Source organism: Pleurodeles waltl, chromosome 1_2, assembly GCF_031143425.1.
Source record: "Pleurodeles waltl isolate 20211129_DDA chromosome 1_2, aPleWal1.hap1.20221129, whole genome shotgun sequence".
In the NCBI taxonomy this organism is placed as follows: domain Eukaryota; kingdom Metazoa; phylum Chordata; class Amphibia; order Caudata; family Salamandridae; genus Pleurodeles; species Pleurodeles waltl.
The window spans coordinates 876,282,157-876,303,103 of NC_090437.1; the positions used below are offsets into that span (position 1 = coordinate 876,282,157).

At 43.5% G+C, this 20,947-nt stretch overlaps 1 protein-coding gene across 1 annotated transcript in view; it reads left to right on the plus strand.

The window, feature by feature from the left end:
* Positions 1 to 20,947, plus strand: part of WWC2 (WW and C2 domain containing 2) — an 800,549-nt gene that overhangs the window by 393,983 nt on the left and 385,619 nt on the right. The window contains exon 11 of the mRNA XM_069199258.1: positions 9,380 to 9,999. Within this exon, the coding sequence (XP_069055359.1) occupies positions 9,380 to 9,999 (620 nt within the window). The remainder of the gene's footprint in view (positions 1 to 9,379; positions 10,000 to 20,947) is intronic.

Here is a 20,947-nt window from a genome sequence, read left to right on the forward strand (position 1 = left end):
AACAAACTATAGTTGACCAGGCTTTACTAAGAACTTTATTTTAATTATCTGCATCATCTGCCCCTTAGACATTGTCAGAAGGAAATTACCTTACAATTGATGCAAAGCCTATATATCTACAACCACACATGCTAAAAACTCAAAATGTTACTTACCTTGTAAGCATCTGCTTGTAACCTGTAGTTCTGTAGATTCACATGCACCCACCCTCCTCTCCTGAACTGGGCAGTGATAACACATGTTTAGTACAACAAATATATGTCTTGCTCAATACCAATGGGAGGGTACATCTCTACTACACTCAGCACTCCACTAATAATCTAAGGGAGGGGTTGGTGGCCATGCGCATTAGAACTCTAGATAGGAGTCAAGCAACATTGTGTGACTCGAAACTTCTTTTAAAAAAAATAACTATTATGCCCCCGCCCAACACTAGATGGCAGGATTATCAGAGCATGTAAATCAGCAACACCACAGGCTACAAACAGACGTTTACAGGGTGAGGAAAATTACCATTTTAAGTTCTCTTGCAGCACGTGACCCACCTTTCGATGGTGCCCTAAGGTTGCTACATGATGGACATGCTTACCCTGGTCCCTGCATCAGGCTAATCGTATTTTACCTATCAAGATTCCCGTGTTCAGTGGCATCTGATAGGCATATATTTTTAAACCACTCAGGTGACGTTAGGTTAGGGGCCTTCCTCCTCCCTGTTACCGTTTAGGACTGCCATTTTTACTCCCCTCCTGGTGCCATTATAGAGACGCCATTTTGGCAGGCACTCTAGTTGTTCTACCTTGCCTAATTAAGTCCCTCATTGAAAAGCTGATGAGTCGGGTGTGATAAAGTAGCCTCTTTCTAGCCTTGTTACCCCCACTTTTGGCCTGTTTCTGAGTGTATGTCAGGGTGTTTTCACTGTCTCACTGGGATCCTGCTAGCCAGGGCCCAGCGCTCATAGTGAAAACCCTATGTTTCCAGTATGTTTGTTATGTGTCACTGGGACCCTGCTAGCCAGGACCCCAGTGCTCATAAGTTTGTGGCCTATATGTATGTGGTCCCTGTGTGATGCCTAACTGTCTCACTGAGGCTCTGCTAACCAGAACCTCAATGGTTATCCTCTCTCTGTACAAATTGTCACTAACAGGCTAGTGACCAATTTCACCAATTCATATTGGCATACTGGAACACCCTTATAATTCCCTAGTATATGGTACTGAGGTACCCAGGGTATTGGGGTTCCAGGAGATCCCTATGGGCTGCAGCATTTCTTTTGCCACCCATAGGGAGCTCTGACAATTCTTACACAGGCCTGCCACTGCAGCCTGAGTGAAATAACGTCCACGTTATTTCACAGCCATTTACCACTGCACTTAAGTAACTTATAAGTCACCTATATGTCTAACCTTCACCTGGTAAAGGCTGGGTGCTAAGTTACTTAGTGTGTGGGCACCCTGGCACTAGCCAAGGTGCCCCCACATTGTTCAGGGCAAATTCCCCGGACTTTGTGAGTGCGGGGACACCATTACACGTGTGCACTATACATATGTCACTACATATGTATAGCGTCACAATGGTAACTCCGAACATGGCCATGTAACATGTCTAAGATCATGGAATTGTCACCCCAATGCCAGAATGGCATTGGGGTGACAATTCCATGATCCCCCGAGTCTCTAGCACAGACCCGGGTACTGCCAAACTACCTTTCCCGGGGTTTCACTGCAGCTGCTGCTGCTGCCAACCCCTCAGACAGGTTTCTGCCCTCCTGGGGCCCAGGAAGGCAGAACAAAGGACTTCCTCAGAGAGAGGGTGTTACACCCTCTCCCTTTGGAAAAAGGTGTCAGGGCTGGGGAGGAGTAGCCTCCCCCAGCCTCTGGAAATGCTTTGATGGGCACAGATGGTGCCCATCTCTGCATATGCCAGTCTACACCAGTTCAGGGATCCCCCAGCCCTGCTCTGGCGCGAAACTGTACAAAGGAAAGGGGAGTGACCACTCCCCTGACCTGCACCTCCCCTGGGAGGTGCCCAGAGCTCCTCCAGTGTGCTCCAGACCTCTGCCATCTTGGAAACAGAGGTGCTGCTGGCACACTGGACTGCTCTGAGTGGCCAGGGCCAGCAGGTGACGTCAGAGACTCCTTCTGATAGGTTCGTACCTGTGTTGCTAGCCTATCCTCCTTCCTAAGTAGCCAAACCTCCTTTTCTGGCTATTTAGGGTCTCTGCTTTGGGGAATTCTTTAGATAACGAATGCAAGAGCTCATCAGAGTTCCTCTGCATCTCTCTCTTCACCTTCTGCCAAGGAATCGACCGCTGACTGCTCTGGACGCCTGCAAAACCGCAACAAAGTAGCAAAGACGACTACTGCAACCTTGTATCGCTGATCCAGCCGCCTTCTCGACTGCTTTCCTGGTGGTAAAGAAGGAAACCCACGGCACATCCCAGACAGTTTTAATGTTCCAATTTATTCCTTGTAATGTCCTTAGATGAAACAATGGCATCTGGCCCAAAATGACATCTTGGGGCCAGAATCAGTTGATGACAACAGAATTCATTCTCAAGTGGATAACAGCCCAAATGGACAACAGCCGACACGTATTTCGTCTGGGTAGACTTTATCAAGGCTATAGTGATATTCGCTCAATGTTCCAAAATGCCAGAGACTTGTTGCTGTCTTGTGAATTAATATAGCAATTAAGGAAGAGAATGAATGAGGACCATGGTAAGCCTCAATGTCTTCACGCTTATTTTACTCGTTATGTTGACGGCGTCGCTGTGAGGGTAGTCTGCCTCCTCTCTGCACTAGAAGCTCCGAAGAAATCTCCCGTGGGTCGACGGAATCGCCCCCCTGCAACCGCAGGCACCAAAAGACTGCATCACCGGACCTCTGGGTCCCCTCTCAGCACAACCAGCGTGGTCCCTGGAACTCAGCAACTCTGTCCAAGTGACTCCGACAGTCCAGTGACTCTTCTGTCCAAGATTGGTGGAGGTAAGTCCTTGCCTTCCCACGCTAGACTGCATTGCTGGGTACTGCATGATTTGCAGCTGCTCCGGCTCCTGTGCACTCTTCCAGGATTTCCTTTGTGCACAGCCAAGCCTGGGTCCCCGACACTCTAACCTGCAGTGCACGACCTCCTGAGTTGTCCTCCGCCGTCGTGGGACCTTCTTTTGTGACTTCGGGTGAGCTCTGATTTACTCTTCTTCGTAGTGCCTGTTCCGGCACTTCTGCGGGTGCTGCTTGCTTCTGAGAGGGCTCCTCGTCTTGCTGGGCGCCCCCTCTGTCCCCTCACGCAATTGGCGACATCCTGGTCCCTCCTGGGCCACAGCAGCATCCAAAAACCCTAACCGCGACCCTTGCAGCTAGCAAGGCTTGTTTGCGGTATTTCTGCACGGAAACACCTCTGTAAGCTTCTTCACGACATGGGACATCCATCCTCCAAAGGGGAAGTTCCTAGTCCTCTTCGTTCTTGCAGAATCCACAGCTTCTACCATCCGGTGGCAGCTTCTTTGCACCCTCAGCTGGCATTTCTTTGGCATCTGCCCACTCACGACTTGAGTGTGACTCTTGGACTTGGTCCCCTTGTTCCACAGGTACTCTCGTCTGGAAATCCATTGTTGTTGCATTGCTGGTGTTGGTCTTCCTTGCAGAATTTCCCTATCACGACTTCTGTGCTCTCTGGGGAACTAAGGTGCACTTTGCACCCACTTTTCAGGGTCTTGGGGGGGGCTATTTTTCTAACCCTCACTGTTTTCTTACAGTCCCAGCGACCCTCTACAAGCTCACATAGGTTTGGGGTCCATACGTTATTCGCATTCCACTTTTGGAGTATATGGTTTGTGTTGCCCCTATACCTATGTGCTCTCATTGCAATCTATTGTGACTGTACATTGCTTGCATTGCTTTCTATTGCTATTACTGCATATTTTTGGTATTGTGTACATATATCTTGTGTATATTTGCTATCCTCATACTGAGGGTACTCACTGAGATACTTTTGGCATATTGTCATAAAAATAAAGTACCTTTATTTTTAGTATATCTGTGTATTGTATTTTCTTATGATATTGTGCATATGACACCAGTGGTATAGTAGGAGCTTTACACGTCTCCTAGGTCAGCCTAAGCTGCTCTGCTAAGCTACCCTTTTCTATCAGCCTAAGCTGCTAGACACCTCTTCTACACTAATTAGGGATAACTGGACCTGGTGCAGAGTGTAAGTACCCCTTGGTACCACTACAAACCAGGCCAGCCTCCTACATCGGGCGCATAGCGGATGCACCGCTGGCACGCCGAAGGTGCGACTAAGGCAAGCCCGTCCACGCCCGAACGGGCCCAGGGGCCAGAAATTCTGCCCGAATTAACTTAGTTAAATTGACTTATTCCTCAAAGGAATTGTTAGACATTAGTAGTCAGTTCAATCATCTTAGTAAAGCTTGTCAGCACTCTGTTCACCCTGATTTTTCTACTATAAAATGTGACTCCTGTCAATGGCTCCCTCAGCTGAAATTTTCTCCTGCTCTCATGAAAGTTTCAGAGCGTACGGGTAATTTTCTTCTAGTCAGCTGCTGTTCTTTTCTTGCGCACAAATTGGATACTTACTCATTATTGAGTGAACGTGCCCCGGAAGCTCTTTTTTTAACTGAAACTTGGCTCTCTGAGGAATCCTTACCAGATGTGGTCTTGGCACTTCCCCAAGATTATCTAATACATTGCTCGGATAGGTCTCTTTCTAAAGGCGGAGGAGTTGCAATCATTTATAAAAATTATATCAATTGCATCTCCCAGCCCATTGCTTTACCTGATAGTGAGAGTGTATTCTTTTCTTTAACAATCAGCAGCACTTTTACATTCTCTGGAATTCTAATATACTATCCCCCTGGCTCACATGGGAGGTTTCTACAGGCTCTTCCAGAACTGGTTGCAGATTTTGCCTGAAAACACTCTAACTTCACTATCCTGAGTGACTTCAACATTCATATGGATGAAATGCACAGTACAGCCGGCAAAACTATTTTGATGGATATGGCAGTGTTAGACCTTAGACAGTTGATCACTGCCCCTACTTATGCTAAAGGTCACATTATTGACCTAATCTTTAGCAACCTTTGAAAGTTAGTTGCACAACCCCACACCCTCTTGTGAGATAATTTCTTAATTACCTTCAATTTACACTCACATACTCTACGTCAACATACCACCCTTCTAGGGTCTAAACTTAACTGTAGGGATTGGTTAGACACCCTAAAATAGACCCACTCTTTTCCAATAAAATCCTGCTCTGCAGGAAGATTTAACAAATGGATTTCTAGCTCCCTAGATATCATTTTACTGACTAAGACAACGGTCAAAAACGATGGCCACAAAAAGCCACATTAGTTTTCCCCTCAACTGCGTCTTTTAAAAAAGGAGTGTAAAAAACTTGAAAGGAAATGGAGGAAAACCTACAATGATGTTTCCAAATTGGAATACAGAAAATATATCATATTATATCATATGGAAATCAAATCTGCGCAGACAGCTTACTATGATTCTAGAATTAAATAATCTTCTAATTCTCCTAAGGAGATGATTTCCTCCATATTTTAGGAAATGACCCAGGAACCTGTCGCCCCCGGTCTGATAGAAGATTCGAAAGAACACAGCAATAATTTGGCGCGTTTCTTTCAAAAACAAATTTCTGACATCCAGTCAACCTTTTCTAATGATTCATCTAAAGAGCCTAAAAAGTTATCTCAGACTAAATACCAACACTCCAGATCCTCTCTCTCAGCCATCCAGCCGATGACAGGAGATCTACTTGGAAACTACTTGTTGAGAATACAATCAGGATCTCCTTTGGATCCTGCCCCTCCAGCTGTTTTATTTCAAGGTTTGGATGTTATATCACCGATTTAACTAATATTTTCAACAATTCTTTTATAATTGGGAGTCTACCTCAAATTTGGAAACACGCTATTATTAAACCTCTACTGAAATAACCTAAGCTGGATGCATCTCTATTAAGCAATTATAGACCTATTGCTCTTCTTCCTATAGCATCGAAAATAGCTGAAAAGCATGTTAATAAACACATTTCTGGCTTCCTAGAAGAACATAAGTTTCTACACCCCACTCAGATGGGTTTCAGACCTCACCATAGCACGTAAACTGCACTGTTGGCAGTGTCAGAAGAAACTGGACAACGGCTAGATACTGGTGGCTCTGCAGCAATTATTCCATTGGATTTAAGTACAACATTTGACACAGTTGATCATAAAAATCCTCTTCAAAGAATTACCCAAGTGGGACTCAAAGGCACTATTTTTAACTGGCTTTCTTCCTTTTTAGAAGGTAGATCCTTCCAGGTTTTAGACAGGTCTTTCTTCTCTGATATCCATTCCTTTAGCTGTGGTGTTCCGCCGGGCTCTTCTCTAAGCCCTACTCTTTTTAACCTTTATAAGTCCCCCTTGGCTAAAATTGTGGAACCCTACGGACTCTCTCTGATGTCTTATGCTGATGATACTCAGCTGGTTTATTCTTTTAGCACCAATGTAAACTCTGATCAAGAAGCGCTATCTTCCTTCCTTACTGACCTGACATCACTAATTGGATGTCAGACAGTAAGCTAAAGCTAAATGATGAAAAAACCGAAGTAATGTTGGTTGGCAACTTTCCCCTACTTAAATCTTCCATCTCAATCTCAATTCCAGAAGAATTGAAAAGACTCCCCCACCCCAAAGGATACTATAAAAAGCCTAGGACTAAGGCTGGCCTATCGATGGAACAGCATGCAAAAAAATGAGCGGCCTCTTGCTTCAATCTCATAAGAATGCTCAGAAAATGTTTCAAATCTCTCCCTTTTCTTGCCAAAAGACTTATTATTCAGGCTCTTATATTATCCCGCCTAGACTATGGGAATGTTCTGTTCCTGAGCTCTCCCATCGGAGTAGTAAGGAGATTGCAGATAGTGCAGAATGTAGCAGCCTGGCTACTCATGGCCATTCCCAGAACTGCATCGGCCAAACCAGCCCTAGCTTCCCTTCACTGGCTTCCCATCCAGCAAAGGATTAATTTCAAAGCTTTATGTATGGTACACCGTGCTCTTCATGACAGGGGAACTTTGCTTATCAAGCGTATGATTACACCCTACACTCCCCAGAGATCCCTTAGATCTTCATCTGCTGCTTTAATTAACACCTGTCATGTTAAAAAAACAAGATAGGGAGGCAGGTCCTTTAAATTCAAAGCAGATAAGCTATGGAACTCCCTCCCACTATCCCTTCGGACAGACAATAACATACTCTCTTTTCGAGGTAAACTGAAGACTCTACTTTTCCAGCACTAACTTATTTCCACTGTTATGTCTTTGTCCTCTTTCAGCGCTGGGAGTCCTTCGGGTAGCCATGTGCTTTTTAAATCTATTAAACTAAACTAAACTAAACTAAACTAGTGCTATGCCTAGAGCAATATAAAAACACTGAAACACACTAGATGGGACAACCTGACCTCCAGCAACTGTGCACTCAGTTAGTCATTTATAGTGTTTTAAGAAGGTTACTGTGGACTGAATAGGGAGTCTGCACATTAAAGTCCTTGATGGAATTGAAGGAACAGCTGTATTTTAACTTCTCCTGGGAGGAACATACCACTATAGTACACTTTGGGAAAACTGCTGAAGTTGAACTTAGGGAAACTGGGAACATTTGAACTGTATGAGGGAGGATTATCTCATATATTCACGTATTCAAATATGTCCAGCCACATACTTTGTTATTTGTTTATTCTTTGTGAACCACTCAATCAGATCAGTGATTTTATTACTTTGCAACATTTCACAGTCAGTCTCACAAGTAACATAATCAGTAATCAAAAGTCTCCTACTAGCAACTTATGATGGCTAGGTAAATACTAGAAAATAAGAAATAGATGGATTTTGTGTAATACAGTGCAAGTATATAGACCGTCTCTGCCTTTGAGAATTATTGTATAGCTCCCTGCTTCTGATGATAAGGTCAACAGGGAGAGTTTCCTAAAAGAATAGCCATTGTGAGACTTGGGCAATCCTGATAAAGTTGATGTATCTTCTGGGAAAGGGAAACCTCCTTTAAGGAAGAATGGTTCAGGCATATGCCCCAGGGCAATCCTCTGTTGGGTAATCTCGCTCACAATTGACCATTGGCACCTACTTTGTAATTTTTTTTACACGTAAGTGTACATCAGTGCTGCTGGTAACAGTGGCCGCTTTTGCTATAGGTGTTGTTTCATTATATATTTCAAGGATGTTTACACCCCCCAAAAGTGGGAAATCAATATGCTGCACAATCAACAGAAAGGAAACAGGAGTCTACATTTTCTTCCTAGGTGGAATACAAATACAACCACATTCCTGGTGTAATATTTACTTGGGAGGACTATCCAGAGGGACTTAGACACAATGAGGGAGTCCGCTTGCACTCTTGGCATAAAATGTTAAATGCACATGAGCAAAAGAAAGCTAACCTAAAAAAACAAGTTACCTAAAGTTGAAGGTGGGGGTCTCTTACTATTCATCATGCATACATTGGAATTTTGTGATGTTTGCCAACAAGATAGAACCAAGTACGTAATTTGAGCACAGATGGACAAATAGCGCATGTGCAGTTAGAGCATGGGGAACACCTTCAGATAAACAATACGGAATCCAACTTTGGAAACAAATAAGAATTCAAACCCTTATCAAATTCAGCCCCATAGTTGAAATCATGGCCATAGAGTTTGGGCATTAAAAGCCGTGGCATTGGCAGCCAGATATTCAGGCTTTGATACTATCAATTTGGGTAACGATCCTCTCCATAACCTTCATATCCCATTCTTTCATGTACTGATTCTGTGGTGCTGGGCCTCTTTCTCTTGCAGTGCATCATATATATGGTGGTGCCTGTCATGTCTAATTGAGATATGAAGGATTAATCTGCTCTCCCAATGTTTCTTATTTAACTGCAGAGCAAGGAGTCTATGGAACAAGATAGCCCAACATTTCATTGAAAGCCACAAGAACCTCCTTCTAAAAGCCTCGAATCATAGGACGTGCCCCCTACATAGAGTAAATGGGTGTTAATTGTTTTAACTGTGTTTAAAGCTGTGATTTCTTGAGCTGACGACTGTAGAAAGTGATTTGCAGAGAAGGAGTTGATAGTGTGCAACCACTTTGACATCCCTCTTGATTGTAGTAAATTGCTGTCTGTGTATGACTTGAGGTGTGTCTGGTGAATAGTTTCTTTAAGAGAGAAGACACATTCTCGGCCTAGTAGATGCATCACTTTATAAAAGAGTTCATAGCTTCTTTGATTCCTAGTTGTTAAGACTGCATGCTGTACCAATATCAGGAAGAATGACTTACTGTTTGTGTTTTGTGCTCTCCACAGCCTCTCTGCCAGCACCTTGTCTGTGTCTTCGGGAAGCAGCCTGGGCTCGCTAGCATCTAGTCGAGGGTCGCTGGACACATCTAGCAGGGGATCACTAAACTCTCTCAGCTCCACGGATCTCTATTTTAACCAAGGGGATCAAGCAACAGACCTGGACTACCAGTATAAATTGGACTTCATACTACAAGAAAAGAGTGGTTACTTCCCTTCTGGACCCATCACCACTATCCATGAGAATGAAGTGGTCAATTCCCATGGCCGCCTGGGCTACGGCAACCCACTGGCATGTTCAGCTGTGGTCCAGGCATCTAAAAACACAGAGCCTCCCAAGTCTTTGGCATCATTGTCTTCGAGATCCTCCCTCTCCTCACTTTCACCTCCAAGCTCGCCCCTGGTCCTGGAAGGAGCTTTCCCAGTCTCGGGGCAGGATACTCCGCTGCACCACCTCAGCACAGACTTCGAGGACTGCGATTTGCCTGCAGATTTTACAGGGCTCATTGGTGGTGAGAATCAGGCTTCAGAGGGCGCGGATGTAAGAGGTTTGCCAACTCCTGCAGAGGGTTGCAGTCTTCTTGAAGCCAACACACAGCCGCTTCAACCTGCACTTGAGGGACCCACGGGTAAGAGAAATAAAAACACAAAAGGTGAAATGTATGTTCCATACGCCCAAGGGTCCACATTACAGCAGGGTATCAGCACCTGCACTGATATATAAACAACAAACATGCATTCGTAGGGATTTACACCAATCACACGGTTAGTTGAAAGGTAGAGTTTGCAGCAGAGCACCAATATTTCATGTGAAATATAGTGCAATTTAGGCTTTTGTCCGTTTGCACATTGGGGATGCTAATTTAATGAGCGGGAATTGACGCTGATCATTTTTGTGCAGCTGGCAGTTTTCACTGCTTTTTATTTCAAGGAATGCTGTCTTGGAATTTAGAACTTCTCGCCTAAAATTCAATGACACTTGACACAAATGATCACACCCCATCATCAGCAGCCCTGCATCAGGAAGTAATTAATAACACATATCCCAAGACTAAAAAATACAAGCTGGCGTCGTCGTTGTGTGGTGTTGGGAACAAAGCATAAATATGTGAATTGTAATACTTTTGTAGATCATTAGCAATTGTAGTTAGGTGTTTTTTCAAACACTCATAAAAAACTAGTTTGGGGATATTTTGTGAGTTTAAAACTTTGACCATTTAGACGTCTTTGCTTCTCTGTTCTCTCGTGATTTGGAACCGCACCTAGTTTTACCTCGTGAATTGGGAAGGTTTTATTAAGAATACATAGTTAAGCTGCGTGCTCAGTGCTTTGTAAGAGCGCTCTTGAGAAGCAGTATAGGAAGCATCTAAATGTTCCATGAACGTATTCACCTCAAAAAGTTTCAAAGGTGAGAATTATGTTTTTTTTTCAGGCAAACACATTTGAAAGCAAAGAATGACAATATACAATGTAGCAAATCCTAATTATTTTTTTTAAATTTTCCAATCCCTTCCCGTTTTCATTTCATTTTTTTATTTTTTTTTGCTGTACCTTTTATCATTCCTTTGTAGTTCACAAAAAGAAAAACGTGTACGTTTTCGTAAAACAGATGGTGTGCAGAAATATCGAGAAACAATTCAAAGCTTTGTGCGGTTTCACCAAATATTTCTTTATCTGCAGTTTGGCTCCTGCATTGTTCTGACGAACACCATATTCGAATTATTACGCTGCGTAAATAGCTAGAGATACAGCTTTTAGGAGCTACTGCTGTCAACCTCTCTCGCTCTCTCACAAAACACATTTTATGGCACCTTCTTCCCAGCGGAACATCAAAACACATTACTCAATCTCCTCTCAAGTTTAGACAAAAGCAACCAAACAAGGTAGGGAAGTGGTCGAATGGGGTGGTACAATTGGTACATCAGCGAGCACCAGCCACCAAAGCGACGCATGTAGTGTCTGAAAATGTATTTTTTTAAATATTTCCTTTGCGTTGCTTTTGTGTGCAAGTAAGGGGTCCTTTACCTCAAAATGCCATAGAAGCTAAAAACTCAACTTTGTCCTGAGTAACCAACTCTTTGGGAATTCAGTCACGCTGGTGGCAGCCTGTCCACTCCTATTCCTGACCTAGAATACCCCCATCCCTTGCTTAACATACCTATATTAAAACATCTCTGAGCCCCTCCCTAGACTGCAGCAGCCCCTTTCTGCTTACTTGTATTTGTTCTATATTCACGTCAACACATACCAATGCCTATTCTTCTCATACATGACTGTGTAATGTATCTAGTTTTTGTCTCTTGTTAATTATTCAAAGTTCTTGAAGAGTTTCTGGATGAAAGTGTTCATGGTTGAAAGTACCACGCCTTTCTTTCCTGTAGTGACATAGCACTCCAGTCAGGTGCATTTGGTGTATTTATGCAGTGGGGATATTTTTACAGGTGTGGTTATTTGAGTAAGTGTCCCTCTTGAACTATACTACAAAATGAGACCTGGTTAAGTAGGAGCCAGATGTCCTGCTTTTGAGACTGGGATGAGCTGGTACTGCTTGTAGGGGGCCAACATTTTCCCTTCCATATAGATAAACAGCATAGATTAGTCCTCTGTTGCTACAACTTGCATGCTCCATGAGGCATCAGTTAACATTGAAACTGCACATTAAATAGGTAATCCGCCCTTTTCATAAGGAATGAAAATGACTTGCCAAAAACAAGTGACTTCACAGACTTTTAGTGTTTGCTTCCAGCTAAAAGCAGGAGCAGGTAGTACGTAATTGTAACAGAGGGCTGATCCGTTAAAAACTTATCATGCAGTGTGCAAGGGGCCTGTAGTGGAGGGTTCCTATTACCTCTGTCAGTGCTTTAATGTATCTGAAAAGGGTGGCTCTCCTTGAATGGGTTGCGAGCTAAGAAGCATATCGAAAACTGCTTATAAGAGGTGCGGCCATTAACTGGGTATGTCCTAATATATGAGGTCTAGAATCACTTCTGGCCATCCTGGTCCTCGTCCCTTTCATCTTGGGCCTCCTGGTGTCCTGGCCCTCTTTGTGGACTGCTTCCTTCTGGCATTCCCGTTCACCATAGTCCTGAACCTCTTGGTCGTCCTAGAATTGGTCCTCTTGGTTGTGATGGTACTGGTCATCCTGGTTGCCCTTCCTCTTCTCCTTCTCATCCTCCTCTTGGTCCTCGTTGTCCTCAGGCAGCTTGTCCTCCTGGCCCTCCACCTCCTAATGGTCCTTGCGGTTTTCCTGCTACACTCCTTTTCTGTCCATTTCCTCTTGGCTTTCCTTTTCATCCTCCTCGTCTTCATTCACCCCCTAGTCCTCTGATTACTCTTCCTCTTTGTCTTCTGCATCGTTTTGGTCCTACTGGGTCTATATGTCCTGGTCCTCATGGCCAGACTCCTCTTGGTGGTCCTGGTATTTGTCTTTCTGGGAATCATGGTCCTCCTGGTATGCATATTCTTTTTCCCCTTTAATACTGGTCCTGGCAGTCCTCATCCTACTTATGGCTCTCTTCTTCCTTGTCCCAAATCTATTCCTTCTGGTTGTGGTGTTTTTGGCTGTGGTCCCCTCCTGATTGTCGTTGGCCTCCTGCTGGTCTCCCGGGTTATGGTCCTCATCCTCCTGGTTTAGCTGGCTTTATCCTCCTGGCCTTGGCCTGTGTCCTCCAGGTACACTGATCCTGGCCCTTGTTGTCTTAGTCTCACTCTTCCTGGAGGACCTGTGCTACTGGCTTTCTTCCTCCTCCTGGCTCTCCTCTTTGTCTTCTTGGTCCTCTTCCTCATTCTTGTATTACTCCTTTTGGTCGTCATCTTCATCCTCCTGGCCTTCCCTCCCCTGCTCCTCCTGGTCTTGATCCTACGGGTGTATCCAGTTCTGGACCTACTGATCCAATATTGGACCTTCTGTTGCTCCTGGAGTACCAAGTCCTCCTGGTGGTGCTGACACTCTCTCTTCCTATTCATTCTCCTCATCCTTCTCTTACAGCTAGACCTTTATTCGTCCTAAATTTCATAGTCCTACATGAAGTCATAGACACCCTTCTCCCAGTCAGGTCAGCTTTCTGGTCTTCCTTCTTCCCCTAATACTAGTCCTGGTTCTCCTGATGGTCCTGGTATTTCTAGTGGCTATGGTACTCATCCTCCTGGTTGCCCTTTCCAGGAGGTATTGTTCTATTTGTGTCACATCTCAATAGTATTATCATCACACATTAGTTATGTTCCTCATAGATGCAATAATTATGGAAGCGAATATTGTTTGTTGTGTTTTAGTGAAAAATCTAAACATAAGTTAGACTATGTGGCTTTGCAAGTGCTTGTTGGGTTTTTAGATGCTGTCTCATGGAATTAAAATGGTGATGGCAGGTCTAGCTGTTGCAGATCTCTTTGAACCACAGACTGTTGATTAGGTGTCATCGCCAGACTTTTGATAATAATACGGATATTGTCTCTGTCATGATGCTCAAGTCCCAGATTACAGCACATAAAAGTATATTACAGGAAGTAAGAGCCTAAAAACTCATCTAAGGGTGTTTATTTACAATTGTGCCCATTTCAGAACTTATAACTGTTGAGTGCCACTTAGATTGTAGCATTCCTTCTGTTTTCCCCACTGTGTCATCATTTCAAGCTCATCTAATTGTTCAAAGAATATTAGACCTGTTTCATAAATCATTTTGAAAATTAGATTTCCGAAAATTCAATTTACCACGTAATCTTTTACGTTAAACTGTTTTTGGTGTAGCCAACCCAGATAACCAGTAATCAAAGTCCTAATTTGCTAAAACCATTGCCAAACTGCAAAACAAATTATGTTTTGCTTTTCTACAACTTCACACTTGTGGGATTATTTGGGCAAATTATTCTCCTTTGTATGTTTGTACAGGTAGTTACCACCGAGACCCATATTTCATTCAGTGCCCTGCGCACGCAACTGGCCTGTGCACCCTTTTTTGTAACCTAAGACACTGTAGTATCACACAAGGGGCCACAGACGCTTGTGCGGCCCCTTCTATAATGCGGATAGTGCTGGCGTATATAAGGTACATGCTCTATCTTAAGGCGGTTTAACCTCAGCATGAGGACGTGACCACAGGATGATGAGGGAACCCTTTTGCAAGAGGCACACTAATTGTGCCCCACAATAAGGTAAGACACAGTCCCGCAGACACAGGGTGGCTATAAACTCAGATCTGGATGCTGGAAATGGACAGCTGGCTGTAGTATGCATCCAGCTGTTCTTAAATAACCTCTCAACACCATTTCACTACCGGGTGGTCTGGGTAGAGGGGTCACCCTCTTGGTTGCACCTTGGCGCTTGGTTTGGAGTTGAGTATTCCTAGTTAGTTTTCCACCTCGCGAGCGATCTATAAGAATATGCTCCCTCTAAGGTGAAATGTTTCCTCTCTCTTCGCTGTGGACTTCATCAGGTTTCTTCCTGCAGCACTTACACTTCTCTGTAGGCGCTGGAGCTTCCTTCTCTCATCTTGAAATACCTCTTTGCTTACCAAGCTCAGTTTTAGAGCTAGTTTTTCACCCAGTTGCCAGAAGATGGTAGGTATATGTAAACATACTTTATGCTTCCTTCATGCTTACACTCAGTTCCTCGTTTGCTGCAGCACCACAGATGCTCACCTATGACACCAAACCTAATACTAGTAGGGTACACTGCAAACACGACTTGCCATGCATAACGAAATGAGTAGCCCCAGTGCTTAATTTGTAAATAAAAATGTGTTGGTGCCCAAAGCTCTCCTCTGAAACATGCGACTGCTGCAATTAAATGTGCGAGCACAAAATACTGAGGCAGCGTAATCCTGAAGCCATATCAGACCTCTTTAATCCATTTACAGCCACTCCCTGCCCCTTCAGCTCACTCCTGCAGCTTTCTGCTTTCTCCATTTGTGATGCTTTTTCGTTTTTCTCTTCCTCCGTCTTTTCCATAGGTGTCTTTTACTCACAATAAATGCTTGAGGCAGAAAAATAAGGGCGGTCCTCAAAAATAAGTGCTGCTGCCCCTCACCGGAAACACTGGCTCAAGTTGAGCACTGGGTAGCTCCTATAAAGCTCTTTGTGCTTCGTGAGGGGCATGAAGGCACTATTACCAATGCTACAATACAGTATAATGCATAACCAGCGTACAAGTACACAATATACAACATATGTACTATAAAGCTTGCAGCATGCATGCATAAAGCACCAATGCACGTCTATTGCCCTTAACCAATGCATACAATAACTAGCACGTTAAATCACAGTGCTCAGCAAATGCGTAACATTTTTCACACAAACAGCCTTTGTAATAGTGACGGAGTATGTGGTTGGTGTATGCACGCCTCGTTCAATAGCCATTCAAGAATGATTACGTGTGGCCCTCAATACTAGAAATGAAAAGTGCGTGGCCTCGATGAACACAGTAAAATGTGCCCTGTATGGTTACCTTGAGTTATATAAATGCATACATCTGAATATCAATCATATATATATGTGTAACACACCTATTATTAAGTATGGCATTTATGCAGTCCATCCCTGTCATGCGACGAGTGCCTGTTCTGAATACCATATCACGCCTATACTACCGTATTTACATAAACCATACTGTGCATGGGTGCCGCCCATTTGAATGGAACAGACCGCACTTACGTAGCCTATAGGCTCTGTAAACCTCCACTACCAAAACGTGAAAGAAACCCCCTTCACCTACGCCACATTTGCCTTACGCACAGCTTGTACTACATGCCACGTACCTAGAACCGCCAGCTAACACTCCCCGCTCCACCCACACGGACACCCTCACATGCACAGCAGTTCATTGCTCTTTCGATAAAAGCCTCAGGCCTGGATAACTCACAGACATCGTTCACCATGCCCACCACTGTTGAAACCCATGAGTGCATGGATCAGATACATATCTAAACAAAGCATAACAAAATGCCAAGACTGATTCATAGACTATTGTTTTGTGTTCTTAAATTAAACATATTTTAACAGTCTTCTCCCCATTTAACAATGTGAAACTTTTATTTTTAGCAACATTTTATTTATTGCAGGTATCCAATTTCAGATGTAGCGCTGCACGTATACAAATCGAGTATAATGTATTTGGACAGGAACCTTAATACATATTGTCGATCCCCTACCGCTCCCCACACACACACACATTTAATTTCCGCGCGTTTTTGCTTTTAGTCCTCAACAACTTTACTGATGGTTTAATAGACATATTACACCAAGGCGGGCAGGAAAAATTGCATCATAAATATCCCATGTTCGGTCAATAATCTGCCATTATAATTATGTTTCTCATTTCTTGTATGCTGTGCATTTGGTAGGTAGGAGTGCGTTTATCTTTTTATGTGTTTGCGCACTGCCATCTAGTGGCTGACTTTGCTAATTAATCTCGAAGCTCCTTTGCCTCAAATCATGTTTTAGGGCCCATCAGCAGTGAATAGCGGTATCCGAATGGCTCTGTACTTTTTCTTGGAAATGTAAACATTCATATGTACCATTTCTCTTATTGGATTTCAGTCATGTTTGTGTGACTTTTTTAATTCTCTATTTTTTCTATTATTCTAATTTAGTTCTCTATTTTTAGATATTAGCTGTGGGATTTTAATTGCATTGTCATCTGACTTTTTAATTGCTTTGGTACTGCTAAACACTTTAATTTTTTTTCTTTAAGTTAAGCCTTTCTGCTTTGAGCCACAGCTAATGGGGTTAAACCCAGGTTTATTTATTAAATTTGTGTTTTGGACCTAAGAAGATTCCGGCTTATTATTTTGGAAGGACTTACATCCTTCCCAAATAAATATCCATTTTCTTAATAACTATCTGTAGGAAAAATTAACTAAGAGGGGAGATTGTTGAATGTAAAGTTCCCAATTCCCCCACACATTTTGTCCTGTCTAAAACTTATGTCAGTTAAGCCCTTCCATGGTTAGACCCGTTGTCCGGATTTCAGTAGTGCTAAAGGAGAACATATCAACATTCCTTGAAGGTCCTGAAGCTATATGTGGAATAATTACCTTCATACATCAAGTATTCAAAAAAGGTCATGAAGAAGTCCTAAGGCTTATGAATTATAAAGGAACTAACATCAGAAAAAGGATTTATAACTCAACGTGGATTAGAAACTTCAAATAGTCTGATCTAGACAAGTCATCAGTTTAGAAGGGGTAATTTATGTGCCTGGCCGTACCTCTTCTTTTAGAATCATGGGCATAGCTTAACACCCAAAGAAGAAGACTAATCTTGACATACTTTGCACAGTACTGAATTCAAGAGCCCTACCACTGCCTGTTTCGGCTTTCCTTTTCCACTGATCCTGGGACACCCCCCTGGGTGCCTGCGAACATGGTCTTATCAGTGCAACCCAAGCCGTGTTTATTTATTTGTATTTATTTATTCATTGTTTCAGTTAATTACAACCATAACAATTTTACCAATTTGCATCATAAAATCATTCTGAAAAAAATAAAAGAATAAGAATTTTAATACTGAAAATGTAAATTGGTGAGTCAGAAAAAGAGGGAAGGAGAGCAATTTTACGTTTCTTTATGTCCCTGAAATAAAGAAAAAAGAAATGCCTCGCTTAAAAATGGGAGATAGAAGAAATACAGGCCAGTAGCACCTCCGTTTATTACTGTCCTGGAGCTTAAGGTAGGTCATGGGTGCATATTTTCTTCCAGGGTGCGTGACTGCCCGACCCAGTAGAGCTAAGATCCTGAACATCGCTTTTTTGCAAGGCGCATTTCAAGAATTTGACAAATTTACAGTTTAGCTGGGGGTCGTGCGGATTGAAGCAGGCTATTATGGCTCCCCTGCAGGTCCTGATAGCTCTGTCGGTGAACATCATCTTGAGTAGTCTCTTCTGAAGGTCTAACAATTCCTGACATATGCATATTATATGTATTTGATCTTCCTTTTGGCATGCAAAGTGCCTACACTGGTGCAAAATGATGTCCTTCCATGACGGAGCATTGGCCAGGGTTGGCAGATTGCCTAATCATATTGTCATGAGATTATGTTTCATGTGCGGTGCAAACGTGAAAAGATAAGCAGCCGATTCAAGTTTGACCTGGCACTAAATTTGGCTTTATCTTCTATGAATAAAAGCAGTTTAGTGGCCTTAGTAGTGTTCTAGTGCCTGCCAGAGAGCCTTGTTCAATTTGTCAGCTAAGTGACTGATTTTGTACCAAATTTTAACCACCTCTGCTCTTGTGGCCAAGTCTTGCCGTACAAGTGTGAATTCAAGGCGGACCTGCGCTGCCGAGGCGGTATTTGGTAATTTGAAGACTCATGTGAATACTATGAGTTGTGTTTTGTCTGTCAGGCGCTTGTCCTGATCTTACACTGCCACTCTTGCCTAGGTTAGTGAGGGAAGAAGTTTAGAGGAGATGACTGTTAACAGAGGACAAAGTGATGGGCTGTGTAAACGTTTGGCCAAGAGAGAGAAAGCATAAGTTAGTGCTGTAGCTCTTTGCGCGATGTATCTCTTCTGTTGACGAAAGGAGCCCTGGGCATCTAAAATTACTCTGAGATATTTATAATACGGCACCACCTCTATGGAAACATTGCTTAAGGCAATCCTTGATCTAAAAGTGTTCTTGCAGCCTACACACATTGTTTTTGATTTTGACATATTTATTTCTAGCTGATCGGATTGAACATAATCTGCAAGAATGTTTAGGGATCTTTGTAGCCTGACCTTGGTGCAGCTGAGCAGTACCAGATCATCTGCGTATAGTAGGTGTGTCAGTGAGAGCTCTTCCCAAGCGAGGAGGGTGAACATTGCTGGCGTCCAGCGCTGAGGTCAGGTCTGCCATAAATAAGTTGAACTGATGTGGGGCAAGTACCCAGCCTTGTTTTAGGCAGAGGGTTGTGGGGATTTTCCTGGACAGCCTCGTGCCATCACCGATCTTTATACGTACCCACGGATCTGAGTAAAAGGCGATTATAGCATTAAGGAGGGGGACCGGGAGGCCCCATTTCTTCAGCTTGCTCCAGAGCAGGTGTCTATTCACGCGGTCGAAGGCAGCTTTAAAACGATAAATCCAAGAAGAAGTTTCCTGTGCTGGTGTCTGCCCTGCTCTATCTCAAATGAGGTTATTAAAATATTAGTCCTGGTACCCACTCCTTTCTTGAAGCCTGTTTGGTTAGTTGGAACGATGTTGTGTTTTTCAGACCATGTTGTTATTTCAACAGGGAGTAGGGAGGCGTAGTTTTTTGCCTCAACATCGATAAGAGCGATTAACCTATAATCACCCGGGTTGTCTCTGTTACCTTCCTTAAAGATTGATGTGATTATAGAGCCTAGCCAGCTCTCAGGGACTCCTCCTCCTAGGCTTACTTCCTGGTATCAGGAGGTAAGCACTTCTGACCAGAAGACAGCTTCTTCCCTAAAGATAGCTGGTGGAAGGCCATTAGGCCCGGGGGCTCCTTCCTGATGGGCCTTTAGGAGTGCTCTGTGTGTCTTGTCAGTCAACAAGGTGAATTCGATTGTATCCCCGTTGTCCAGCAAGGAGGTGTTTCCCGTCACTGGTGTCCATGGTGGGAATTGCGAGGTGTTTCCACAGGGGTGAAACTTTGCTGTGAAAATTGTCTTGAGATGACTCACCCAGGTCTTTTCAAGAATATTGGAGTTGTTAATTGGGGTCCCTCGGGTGTTTAGGTTGTTGATGATGCCCGAGAATTCCTTGGGATTTTTCCCTTTTGCAGCGTTTATTAGTTTTAGCCAAAAGGAGTTCTTATCTTCGGACTTGTCTTTGCGTATATGTCTTTTATACTCTTTCTTTGAGTTCTTCAGTTTTTCCCAGAGGAGCTGGTTGCCTGGTCGAGCCTTCAGGCATCTCGCCAGCTTCCTTTGAGCTTTTTTAAGGAGTCAGGCTTGTTTTGAGAGACAGGCCTGGGTGATTTGGCGAATTGGGTGTGATTGGTTGCTAGAAGAATGCTGGTCCAGCATTTACACTCTGAAGTCTTCCCAGGCATCCATTATATGTTTGTGGTTTTTAAGGCTCTCGAGCATCAGCAGTTTTGCAGATAAAGATATGGCTCCAAATGTGGCAGATGACCAGCGTAGTGTCTTCAGGCTCTTTAGATCTGTAGAGCCTATTTGTGACGGGGCAGGTTCATGCACAGGCAAGGAGGACCTTAAGGTCAGTGGGCCTGATTACAACTTTGGAGGAGGTGTTAATCCGTCCTAAAAGTGACGGTAAAGTGACGGATATACCACCAGCCGTATTATGAGTTCCATAGGATATAATGGACTCGTAATACGGCTGCTGGTATATCCGTCACTTTACCGTCACTTTTAGGACGGATTAACACCTCCTCCAAAGTTGTAATTAGGCCCAGTATTTGGTAGGAGTGGTCACTGGAAGTGGTATATTTTATTTGAAATTGTTGTACCAAAGGGATCAGAGGCAATGTGACTAGGGTGTAATCTAAAATAGACTGTGAATTAGGGCTGTGGAAAGTTTAGCTTGGCGGGGAGTCACCAACGAATCTCCTGTTTAGTACCCATAATTTGAGGTATGCCTGTGACGTCACCAGCTGTGTTCCCTGTTGATCACGACA